Source organism: Chenopodium album, chromosome 27 (genome assembly GCF_948465745.1).
Source record: "Chenopodium album chromosome 27, dcCheAlbu1.1, whole genome shotgun sequence".
Classification (NCBI taxonomy): Eukaryota; Viridiplantae; Streptophyta; class Magnoliopsida; order Caryophyllales; family Amaranthaceae; genus Chenopodium; species Chenopodium album.
The window spans coordinates 7,637,905-7,651,201 of record NC_137860.1 but is presented as its reverse complement, the minus strand read 5'-3'; the positions used below and the strand labels follow the sequence as shown (position 1 = coordinate 7,651,201).

At 32.2% G+C, this 13,297-nt stretch overlaps 1 protein-coding gene across 1 annotated transcript; it reads right to left on the bottom strand.

Moving 5' to 3' along the window:
• Positions 1 to 1,070: 1,070 nt before the first annotated feature.
• LOC145619287 (subtilisin-like protease SBT5.3) lies at positions 1,071 to 12,440 on the bottom strand. Its single transcript, XM_081673953.1, has 11 exons — positions 11,471 to 12,440; positions 11,256 to 11,365; positions 11,001 to 11,098; positions 10,741 to 10,905; positions 7,870 to 7,981; positions 3,836 to 4,382; positions 2,999 to 3,096; positions 2,652 to 2,897; positions 2,311 to 2,425; positions 1,988 to 2,201; positions 1,071 to 1,717 (listed from the first exon to the last, which is right to left on the bottom strand). Exons 1-11 carry the CDS (start codon positions 11,549 to 11,551, stop codon positions 1,182 to 1,184), a joined length of 2,322 nt encoding a protein of 773 aa, XP_081530079.1. The 5' UTR covers positions 11,552 to 12,440; the 3' UTR covers positions 1,071 to 1,181.
• Between the last annotated feature and the right edge of the window lie 857 nt (positions 12,441 to 13,297).

Here is a 13,297-nt window from a genome sequence, read left to right as displayed (position 1 = left end):
CATGATACCCAACCCAAATCTACAGATGGAAGTATTTGTGGACCACCTGGTCCACCCGCCTTGTTGGATAGGTGAAAAACCCAATTTAAATGGGTTATAGGCAGGTAACGGATTAACGGATCCGCGTGATAGATCGGATTCGAATGGACAATTTTCACCCATCATTCGACTCGTTAACCTGACCCATTACCCTAACATTTCAAAAAAACATTTTTTTTATTTCTAGAATTCATTTATACTGGGTTAGGCCCAACCGAATATTTCAATATTGTAATTCCTAAGCTAATCTCCTAATTCCTAAACTCCAACATTTCAAAAAATCACGGCTCTCTCTACTCTCTCGGACAAAGTCACGGTGGCACCACTACTGCATGGCAAATGACGGTAGCCTCCATTCTTAAGGTATTCCATGAGTGATGACACTTGGGACGCACTAAATGTTATGTAACCTTTTAATTTTAAATGCTCATATTGTATATCTGATTATCACCCAAACCATTCGTTTCACCCATGGGTGATGGATGGATTGGGTGGGGTGGGGTGGATGGATGCAGGTTATGATCCACTCGCCTCAAACTTGATCCATTTCCATCTCTACCCAAACCTGACTATCTATACCCGAACAAACCTGAAACCCAAAATGACCCAACTTGTACTTGACCCGAACGACCCGATTACAAGGTTTATTATATCATATGACTAGTTTTGCGTATGCTAGGATTTGCTCATCCTCTTGATGTGCTCCTCTTGTCTCTATTTATAGACAAATTAGAGTGGTTGTGACTAACTCTAATAAGTGTTTTGCAGCTAATTGTTCTTGGAGTCAACTCTCTTTAATTTGAAAATCGGATTGTTTACTTTTGCCTCCATACCCGTCCTTTCTTCATATTGGGCCTTTAAGTCAAGCCCATCTTTAATTGCTACCATCAATTGACCCAAAGCCTTTTACTAATTCTAATAGTTCATTTAATCCGGTCAATTGGGTCAAAGTCAAGAAAAAGTAAGAAAAGTCAAAATTTTAATTTTTAGATCGATGTAAAAGATATATATAGAATGCAATAATGACCATATGCAATATTAATATTACTTTTTAATAACTGGAGTAATATCTTGGTTACAATCAGGGATTTGTATAGTAGATTGCTAATTAAAAGCAATTAGATAAATAGGTAGTGCCAATATTATACTGACTTTACAGTTATTGGACTACTTACATGATGCATACCATCTAACCAAGTTAATCTTCCAAATACATAATCCTTGGATGCCTTTCCCTTCTTCGCCTTAATGGTAATGTGGAAGCTTTTCTCTTGACCTATGCTAGTGAACTCCAAGACAGAAGGATGGACTGAAATCGCGATCCCTCTCGGGTTTTGAACATGAGCTATGTACTTCCCTGGAGAACCAACATTCTTCAAGGTTCTAGTCACAGTGGTTGATTTTTTGAGATTAGGAATTGTGATTGAAGGGTAGTTAAGATTAAGAATACTAAACTTTTTAGGGCAAACATAAGGGCTTGCATAAAATAAAGAAATGGATGTCTCATTATAACCAAGTGCACAAAGAAAATTCAAGTAGTCATTGATGGTCATGTCGTACACCAATCCTGGATCCATAGCTTGATTTGGTTGAACATGTCCGGCTCCATAGTGTAGCGGGTTTGCTTGTAGCTTGGACGCGTTTGTTATGGGTTCATACACATTGTCTATTATGCTAGCTGCAATTACAACAAGTGAAACAAACCATTTAAGTAATTTGGATGTAGAATGTATCAATTTGCTAAGCTAGCACACACGTTTTGTAGCTTATTATCACCAATTCCTAAATAATCGCAACACATAATAATTGCAACATTTTCTATGCAAAGTTTACTATTGCAATTATTTTGAAACAGAGGAAGTATTACAGTATACCCTGGTCTTGAAATAGCCTAAAGTCAATCAAGTAAGCTCGAGTTTTGGAAAAACGACCGTATGTAGTAGTTTACCTGTGGTCATGATAGCTGACTTAATTGCTGCAGGGCTCCAATGTGGATAAATGGTTTTAAGAAGACCAACAACACCCGAAATATGAGGGCATGACATCGAAGTGCCTGATATGGAGTTAAACTGAACTCGACGTTTGTCAAACACTTGGTTTGTTGGTCCTTGTGCTTCAGTGTAGGCTGCTATCACACTTACTCCTGGTGCTGTTATATCAGGCTGAAAGAACAAGTGTAAAAACAATATGATCATTATTCTATACACACCGAAGTTGGAAATTTGATTATTTCTCGTTGATGAATTGAAATGAAATTTGATTATTATGAACCTTAAGAATCTCCGGTGTAACTGTATTTGGTCCTTTCGATGAAAATGCTGCCATGAATGGTGACGGTTTAATTCCTAACCTTGTTGATGTGTGTGTAATGGAAGCCTTTGCAGACCTATCAATGAAAAAATACAAAAGTTAATTTCAGAGGAACCAATATCATTAACATTACCTCTCTTTCATATTATTTGCAATGAATTATTTGCAACGATAAATCATTGCAAATAATATGAAGCAGAGGTACTTTCTTAGGACATGTTCATGTTGTTTGTTCAAAAATAACATGATTAGTGTGTGTACGACTAATAAGATGATTAGTGTATAGCCAAACAAGCCCTTACTTTGTTGATTTGATGTAGTCGTAAACATGGACACCGTCTCTATAATTGATATGAGAAGCAGGAAGGACGTGAGGATCAGCAATGATTTCATTAGCAGTATCTTGATCGTTAGCAAGGACCATACCGACGCCCCCGACTAAGGCAACTTGTTGCCCTTTGTCTACTCTTGCATTATCTCCTCTAAGACAAACAACGATTTTACCTCTTGCTTTGTTAGGATCCATGGTTCCGTATTTGCATAATTGTCTAAACACCATAAATGTTTCATTAATAAGATTAGTAGAGTAGAATCAAGAAATTAAAAACTAGAGGAAATTAAATGTATGTGACATGTTTATGGTTCTTACGCTTCTTCAATTGATGCATTTGCTGTTTTGACATTTGCAGCACTCACTAGGGGATAGTACTTGCCAACTTGTAATGATTTTGGTGCCAAGCTTTGTCCCTTTTAAGCAAAAATTTACATTTAGTTAATCAAGTTTTTTAACATTATTATTTGTACATACACAATAATAAGTTAACACCAAGATTGCAATAAATTTATTGTCTTACTTTAAAAAAAATTTAAAAAAAAAAACAAAAGACATTGGAATTTGGAGTACTGAATCAGAGATCCTAAAAGACCTGCATTCCTCACTATATTCAACACCTAATTAGGGGTGATAATCGAGCGAGTAAAGACCATAATTAGGGGTGATAATCAAGAGAACCAATTTTGAACTTGATGAGTTGCTCATATTCAACGAATTAGTTATATCTTTTTTTCATTTTTTAAACTTGAGTCACGTTGTGTAGTTTGTCAAGCTAAATTTCAGGTTCAAATAACTTAAATTGATATAAATACTTTTGAGGTTGAACGTAGATGTCTTAATAAGTCCTTCGTTGCTATCTCTGATTTAAAACACAACTTCATTCCAAAAGTCACAACTTTTTCTAAGTTATAACCATAGGGTTGCTAATTTTTCTACCCTTGTTAACTTCTCAAAAATATAATTTTATCAATAAATTAAAGCCTTTAAAGGTTATTGAGTATAATAAGCAGAATTAACTAGTGAAAAAAAACTGTTTTCAAAAAAAAAAAAAAAAAAAAAAAAAAAAAAAAAAAAAACTCTTAGTTCGCAAACCATCTAGTTTCAGTAACACCCCTACTTCAAAAACACGAATGAACAAGATCAAAATCTAACCTCGAAATGTTGACCATTACCAAGCAATACCCAATTAGAGAAATCCCGATCCATAGTACTAGCCCCAACAGTAAAAATCCAAGGAGAAACATTCACAACAGTACCATCAGTTGGCCCAGAATTCCCAGCAGAACACACCACAACAACATTCTTCTTGACAGCATGAAATGATCCAATCGACAAACTGTCATTGAAATAAGGCGTAGGAGTCCCTCCTAGTGATGCAGAGATAACGTCAACGCCGTCGGATATGGCTGCATCAAAGGCAGCCAAGATATCAGCATCGTAACACTCACTACCATTTATTGGCGGCCAACAAACTTTGTAGGCCGCCACTCGAGCTCGAGGGGAGCCGCCTTTGGCTACTCCTTTTCCGAACCCGAATACGCTAGCATTGTGAACGAATGATCCTCCGGCTGTGGATAGGGTGTGGGTGCCATGTCCGTCGTAGTCTCGTGGACTGTTGATTTCTGTTGTGTTGGTGGTGTTGCTTGTTGATAATGCTGTTAAGTACCCTTTGTTGTAGTACCTTGCTCCAATTAGTTTCCTGTATTAAGTCATTAATCATTGAATTGGTTATTAGCTCACTTATACTTGCATAATCATTGTATTTATGTTTTGTGCATTTATGTTGTCATACATATACATTATATTCTAAGCTTCATCTAGATAAAAATGATAGTTCATTTTCTTAAATGACTAAGTTGATTGTTCAAATATGAAATGAAGCACTATCCAAAACTCATTTTCAATACTCGATCTTTAATAAGGTTGTTATAAAATTCAAAGCTAATTCAACATTAAAGAAAAATTGTAATAAGTTAATGACATCACCTACAATTTGTTTAATATTTAATCTATTACAAATCATCCGACATTGTCGAGCTAACATGAGTTTTTGAAACAAACTCTACTATCCAGTTCATGTACGGTTCATAGAAACATGCATCATATGGGTGGCGTGTCTAATTGTCTATAGCCTACACGTATATGATACAGACACACGTAAGACACACCCCAAGGCAATGTGTGTCAAACAACTCACTTATTATAAATGACTAGATTAGGTCCCGTGGTAACTTTCATTGTTTATTATTAGTTTAATTATTGCATGGTATTAATTAAAAAAATAATATTTTTGTTGAGTGTGTATAAATGAAATATAAATACCAAAATAGTAAGGGATCATATCGGAAATCTATTAACTATTACTATTAAATACTCCCTTCGTTTTTAAATACTTGCTCCATTTCTACTTTCTCAGTTTTTATTTAGTTGACGCGTTTAATTTAGGCACGCATATTAAGGAGAGGAGAGAGAGTGAGAGAGAATGAAAAGGTAAGTGGGGTAGCTTGTAAATGCAAGGTAAAAACGTTACCCCAAAAGGAAACGTGTCAACTAAAAAAAATACTTCCTAAAAAGGAATACAAGTCAACTAAAAAGAAACAGAGGTAGTATTATTTACACTATTCATTTATCCTACTTTGACTCATGTTTGTGATTTATACATAAGAAAAAATGTAGTCTTATGGGTACTTATTGGAATCATCTCAATGAATAGATTATTATATTTTAATTGTTAGAATTTATACTTATTGATAACTAAGATAATTGATCAAAGATTAGCATCGCCATACGTGCCCAAGAGAAATGGAGCAAGTATTTAAAAACAGAGTAATGCTCCATTTCTATTTTTTGCACTATTCATTTGTCTTACTTTAACTAAATGTTTGTGATTCATACATAAGAAAAAAATATAGTCTTGTGGGTACTTGTTGGAATCATCTCAATGATTAGATTATTAATTTTCAATTGTTAGAATTTATACTTATTGATAATTAAAGATATAAGTGATCAAAGATTAGCATCGGCATACGTGTCCAAGAGAAATGGAACAAGTATTTAAAAACGGAGGGAGTATAAGGTTCTACATACAGCTAAAACCTATCAATTTATCGTAGGAGATTGAATCAATTTAAAATAGCACTCATAAATGACATCCTACATTGAACTATGGATTAGACAACGTTGTACAGATACTATATATATTATAATTTTGATGGAAAACAAAAATTTTAAAATTACAAAATGTACGCAATTCTTATTTATATTCATGTATAATAGCCATTTTTTTTTCTAAAATGTACTACAAATTAAAAATAGGTTTCATATAAATGTGTGTTGCACAGGCTCTAACCTAGTATTATTGGGAAACTGATTTTGGCACACCCTCAATTGATTTTGGCACACCCCTATGTGAGAGTACAGTTTTCTATGCTCTTCTCTCATAGGGGTGTGCCAAAATCAATTAAGGGTGTGCCAAAATCATTTCCCGTATTATTGCATAGTAATATAGTATTAAATATTCTCTAAGAAGCTTTGGCCAAAAAAAATGGTGGGAAATTTGTAAAAAGAAGATGACACATGCATGTCATTCCTGGTTTCACCTTTAATATTATATAGTTATAGTTATAGATTTATGAATTAAAGTCAATTTGATGCAATATAACGTATATATTTTTTTATTTCGTACTATAAATTAAATCCATTTAATTATAATATATTATAAATATAAAAAAAAAAAATCATTTTAAGCAAATAATATTAATATTACTAATTAGAATATTTAAAACTAATATATAAATTAAATATACTTATATAATTTTATTGTCTTAAATAAGTTGTCAATCAAAAAGATATAAAAAGAAAAATCAATTTAGAATATATTTATTTCAGGAAAGTGGTTTTTGAGGGAAAAAAACGACACCAGGAAGTGACATGTGTCATTCCCGGTGTTTGTTTTACTATTATGTTATTGATTGATGATTGATTTCTAAAAATCAACCATGATAATTTGTTAGAAAAATAACCACATGTGAGATTAGGATTAGTTGTCCATTTGACATTGAAGAATTAAGAGAATATGACAAATAATCAAGAATACAATATATAACATCGATGAGTTACATCGTCTATCAACAATTGACTATAGGACTAAACGCTACTGAACTTGTATGTGGTTAGACTCTCCTTTAACATGAGGTTATAGGCTTTAATGACTTATACCACGCTACTCTCTCAAACACCACGCAAGCATGCTAGCCACTATGAAAGTGTTCTGACCACTAGGTCTAGTGGGCTGGACCAAAGCCTCCATTATTATTATATTCACCTCACTTCACTTTAGCATGGCACGGTGTGGGCGTGCGGGTTGGTTGACACTTGAAATAAAATCGATGATATTCGATAATATTACAAATGGTGTGACCACGTAAAAGAATCATTTTGATGCCATTCAAATCATTTACCTAACTTTCAAACCAATACTACTATTCCTTGTTACATACAAGTACTACTTTTCCCTTTTGTTTTCTACCTTTGAGACTAGAGAGATAGGACTTACGACATAGGTTATATATAGTAAAATTCACTTTTTTATCGTCAAATTCATTACTAGGTTACTTGCCTACTTGGTCCATTAATACATTATATTATGTATGCCCACATTGTTGGAAGTTGGAATTATGACATGATTACAATTGATATGTGAATATTATTAATATTAATACTCTGTGTTTTGAAATTTTAATTGAGGCTACATGTAAGTTAAATTATTTAATGATAAAAAAAAACTTTTCATTGATATAAATCCAACTCTATATTCCCTTTTTTTTTTTTGTGTTTTTATTCTTTCTATTCGGAATCTTGGCGCTATTGTTAAGTTGATAAAATCTTTTAAATTACAAGTACAGTATAACATAAAAAAATAATTAAATAATTAAAAAAAAAAAGTAAGTAGCATAACATCTATTTTAAAACGGATAATAAATTGATTATTTTCAAATTATTTAAAATCTATGTGAGTAAATAAGACTACTACTTATGAAACTACTTATTTAGTAATTCGAGTTGGAGGTAGTATATAATGTATAACTCAAGAAAGTAACAGTTAGATAGTTATGGCAAAATTAAAAAAAAAAACAAAACAAAACAAAAAAGAATGCTAGTTTGTAGATGAGGAGATAAAAATGGACCTATTGCAATGGACTCCACCAAGATTGTTGTGACTTTGGCAGATTCCTTTCCACCGTGCCGGAATTGGTCCAATTCCTTCATCTCCAAAACTCTTTGATTCTGGCCACACCCCTGATTGTGACATTCATTTATATTAATTAAGGTTTAGAAAAGTAAAAGTAACAAACTAACAAATGACAAATATATATATTGGAGTTGGATGTTGATTTTTCGTTTATAGATAACCTTTTTTTATATATATATATATCTATATTTATTAACAAATATTACTTTTTATGATTTTATGATTTTACAATGATGTATGTATTAAAATTCAATTAGACATGTAAATTTAAATTCTCTCCGTTTAATAATCATAACATGAATAGAACTCCTCAAAATTACATACCCGCTTTTGTTCCACCCGACCCTAATGCAAATGCTTAATAGCCACGTCTAATCTCAATAATTATATAGAATAATACTAGTAATATCTGTAATATCTTCCTATCATATATATATAATACACTACGTATCTAATAATTTTTTTTTATTTTAATTAGACTTAATGCATGGCTTGTTTGATATGTAAGGAGATCATACGGGGGACATCAATTGACTCATTTGCCTATATTTTAAAATCCACATGACATAGAATATGAAGAAAGAGTAAGATATATAGAGTTAATGAAAAGCCCCATGTTGTATGGGTCAAGTTTAAAATTTCAATTTTGAGTAACATTAATGTTTAATGTGATGAATTATCATAAAAGTGAATACGTGAAAATTGTAATTGTTTTATATAGAGGAAATTTGCAAAGTTATTATAAGAAAAAAAGAAATTAACATACATAAAGTACATATCAAGACAATATAATATGATCAAATGTGAGTATGTGACTATAATTTTTAAAACAATTGTCAAGGCAAAGGCAAAGTAGGAAAAGTTTGAGAATAGTGACAAAATTAAAAGTGTAACTATATTTGTGAAATAGAATCCCGGCCAGAAAGATAATCATTTTTAAGGTGCTTGGGTTCACACAATCCATTCATTAACATTTAACAATAAAGAACTTCATTGTCAAAAAAAAAAAAAAAAACAGCGCTTCATTGGGATTGACATACCCAAAAAAATGTTACGAGTATCTTTTAATCCTTTGGTATCTCTTCTTTTGGGACCTAAGCAATATATATGGTCCTCTTCAATCCCTCCTTTTATTAATACTCGTTAAAAAAAAAAATTTAATAAATACTACCTTCATTTCATATTATTTGCAACGATTTGACATAAAATAGAGAGGAAAAATGTCTAATCGTTGCAAATAATATGAAACAGAAGTAGTAAATAAAAAGGATTTATGTATCCGTTCTCCTTTTCAATTGGTCATATTATAGCGACAAAATGTAGAGGGAGTGGCTCTTTGCATGCACGCCAATATTGACGAGACACATGTGCTTTGATGCCTTCATTCTCAAACAAAGACTATTTTATTGGTCATCAATCTAATCTTCCATGCATGACAATAATTTTCTAATTACTTTGTTGATTAATATAAATCTCAAAACCCATGATTAGCCTACTTGTGTGGTCAAACCTTTCTGCATGGTGGCAATTAACGCAAAACACATTTCTACGTTTACCGTGTGGTACTTCCTTTTTTTTTCGACTCAATTATATTTTACAAATTATATCTTGAATTACGTAAATTATGTAATTTCGATATTTAATTACCATTAAATATAATAAAAAGCTTTGTGTCAAGATGATTTTGATAACCTCTAATATAATATTTAACAACATCATGATTAAAAAAAATAACTAAAGAAAACTGTGGTCAAAGTTAAGACGAAGTATGTGTATAGTGAAAAAAGTCCAACGTATTAATTATATATTCTGGAAAAGAGAGGGTACATTATATTAGAGGTTTAACAATGATTAGTATTATTTCATTTTACGAGTATTAATATAAACATCAATAGATACAAATTGAATAGTAGTTTTATAGGTCAACCAATTGGGTCCATATGTCCATTAATCTAGTAGAATTTTAGGAACTATTTCTCGGTTTATCCTTTCCGAATTTGTTTCAAACTCTATTAACCATTTATATTAGAAGTTATCAAAATCATCTTGACACACACACACAAAAAAAAAAATAAATAAATAAAATAATAAAATAAAATAAAATTCCTCAATACGACTATAACAAAATTGTAACATTAATCTAACATTTGCAAAATTATTTTCATTCTACAAATAATGACATCTTTGATTTTTCTGTCATTATTATTAATGAAGAATGTTATGATATGAAATAAATTGATCATTTGAAGTTAGAAGACGATGTGGACAACATGGACTTGACAATTGACTCTTCACCATATCTCTTTTTTTTTTTTTTTTATTTATTTTTTGATCGAGACCTGCCATATCATTTGCACTGAATTTTCAACGTGTGAATTAAATGTAAGAGCACATTTTGATATAAACTTAATCTTTATTTTGAAAATTAGGGTCAATTAACAAGGCGTTGATTAGCTAAAGCTTTGTCCTAGATTCCTAAGCCATAGTGCCATAGTGCCAATTATTTCAACGTAAAGATTATGTTCATGTTATAAGAATTTTGAAAAGAAAATATTATTACTTAGGTAGTATTAATTAACATTAACCAACGTCGTAATTCTGTCATAAATTTCTAAACTTATCCAAGTATTAGAAAATATATTCAATGTTTATATGCAACCTTAAAATTACACATATCACAACATATAAAACAATATGCATTGTAACACCGAAACTCACAACAATAACAAGATCGAGGCCGGAACATATATTAAATTATCTCATATCATATTTGATTTAATAGTGGGAAAACAACAAAATAACTAACCAGTATCAAAGTTGGCAATAATAGTATCTTCACCAAATCTTGCCTTCTCCCAGATTGAAAAAGGGGGCACTTCTCCGTTATCTTCGAGCCCTAAGAAATCCCATGATCGAGTTGTGTGCAATTTTCTTCCCTCATTTGGAAATACAGAGATCACATTTGGATGTTCTATATCCCATTTATGATAATATTATAAACAAATTAAATTATTAGTTTACAATTTCATAGAAAATTGGTTACAAAAATGCGTGTTTTGTACATACTTGCAATTTCTAATGCGTGTTCTTCCTCGAGAACAGCTGCAAAGCCATTGATATGTTTTGTGTAGGAGTAGAATATTGCATCCTTGGCTTCATTGCGACTGTGTTGGTAAATAAATTTTCGCGGGTATTAGTTATTGCATTAGTGTTAAAAACTGACAAGTAATAATACATTGATATTTTAAGTGGGATTAAATTTAGTTAAGTGGTCAGATAATATAAACGGAACTAGCAATGTATACCAAAAGGCGAAAGTACCTTCCGAGGTAGGATCCCAAAAACTCATAATGTGATTCTTTGACTTGATGCAAATCAAATTCAGAAACTTCTAGTCCATGTGAATGAGCTCCCATGTACACTACATAGGACTAAATAATGTTGTACAAAGAAAAGTATGCTAAATTGATTAGTAAAGTTGAACAAAAAAACAAGATATAATTAAGGAATAAGTTTGTAATTATGGGTTTAATTACCTTCTTAGCTAAAGTGATTTGTTCATGCAGTGTAGATAGGAGGAAGAGAAGAAGTAAGATGACTGAAGCAGAAAGCCTCATTGCTCGTTTGTATTTTATTTTTAGAAAGATGCCCTGTTTTGATTTGGTGGTTTCTTCAAATAGAAAGAGGTTTAATATTGCATTTGTTTTGGATTAGGAAGTTGCTTGTGATGTGGGGGTATATTTATAGAGGACAAATGGTTGTCTTTTTTAAGTTGGTGAAAATGAAAAAAATATATTAAAAAAAATAAAGGTTAATTCAAAAATAATATATATATCAAATCATGTTTTAGCTTAATTTAAGGTATTATAATGTAAACTTCTAGGGTGGTAAGTCACTTTAGTGGGGTTTTTCATTTGCTTAGTTATTTCTTTTGAGGTGATCAAACAACAGAGGTTTACATATTTTTGGTAAATGATTTTTCAGTTAGCTGAACAAAATTGAAATATTAACTTTTTAATGAATGATAAAAGATGAGTTCAAAATTAAGTTTGGGTATTTACTCAATTATTGTGACTATTTAATCTAATAAGTTTAATCTTTATAGTTTTGATAGGCTGATAGTACACAATTACAATTACAGAGTAATTAAACTATGCTAAAATGTTGCTAGGTAGGCTTTTAATGGTGATTTAGAGTGAACAACCTAATTTTATTTGTGTAAGGCTGTGAGCCTTCATAATATTTCTATTAAGTATATGAATTGGTTGATTAAATTATTTTATTTTCGCTAGAAATTTTTTAGCAAGACTCGTTTTCTTATGTGCAAAATAACAAATAGTATGCGGAAATATGTGAAAAAGAACCTTTTTAAATCGCTTATTTGTGAAAAAGGACCTTATATAAAAAAGGAGGTAAATTGAGACTTTATTTCAACCAAAATTTGTGAGATGGGACCTTTAGACGAAATCCGACTCTTGATCAAATTTTTCCAGCGTTGACTATCACATGACACACACGTGGCAGTGAAAAAAAACCTTTGTATCTCTCCTCCTTCTCCACCATGGCACCGTCGTTTTCTCTCCTCCTCGTCACTCGACCCCCTCCATCACAACCACCGCAACAACCATCGAACCCTGAATTAAACACTACCACCCGAAAGCTAAACCACGACTCCCTAGTCATCTTCACCGAACACCACCAACGAAAACCCCATCATCCTGGAAAACCCTCCCACCCATATAAAAACCCAAATCGAAACCATCCTATCCATCTACGAGCGACGACGACCAAGATTATGGGCAGAATTATTTTGTTAAGGGTTTGCTAGTGGGGGGGGGGGCACACTAGAGTGGGGTTTTCTTTGAGAGTATATAGATTTTCGAGGGAGGGGGAAGAAGGGCTAACAAAAGGGGTGGCTGACGAGGTAGTGTAAGTTAGCTTTCGGGTGGTTACTGTGGAGGGGATGCCGGGGAAAAGAGGAGAGAGAACAATGGTGCCACTGTGGTCGAGAAGGAGGAGAGAGTGAAGGGTTTATAATGTCGCATCATGGCACATGATAGTCAAAATTTTGGTCAATGGCTAGATTCCGTTCAAAAGTCCCATACGGCCATACAAGTCAAAAGTCAATTAGCAAAACTCAAACAAAATTTTTAAACACACTTCAAGGTCAACATAATTCAAACAGTAATAATTCTTATCCAACTTAGATCAAACAAACTAAACTCAACAGATTTTTTGCAACCCTAGTATCTACGATCAATACCCACACCAGTACACCACCCACATCAACCCACTTTCATTTTCCTTGATTAAAGAGTTATCCCACTGTCTTTTTCAGCATGTTATTCTCCGTACTCAGCTTA

Bases quoted from the DNA above. Each gene is read 5' to 3' on its own strand.
- LOC145619287 (XM_081673953.1), bottom strand. From the start codon at position 11,551: ATGAGGCTTTCTGCTTCAGTCATCTTACTTCTTCTCTTCCTCCTATCT. The intron at 10,906-11,000 runs GTATGTACAAAA...AATGGGATATAG, and splicing joins ACACGCATTAGAAATTGCAA to AACATCCAAATGTGATCTCT. The intron at 2,898-2,998 runs GTAAGAACCATA...TATGGTGTTTAG, and splicing joins AATGCATCAATTGAAGAAGC to ACAATTATGCAAATACGGAA.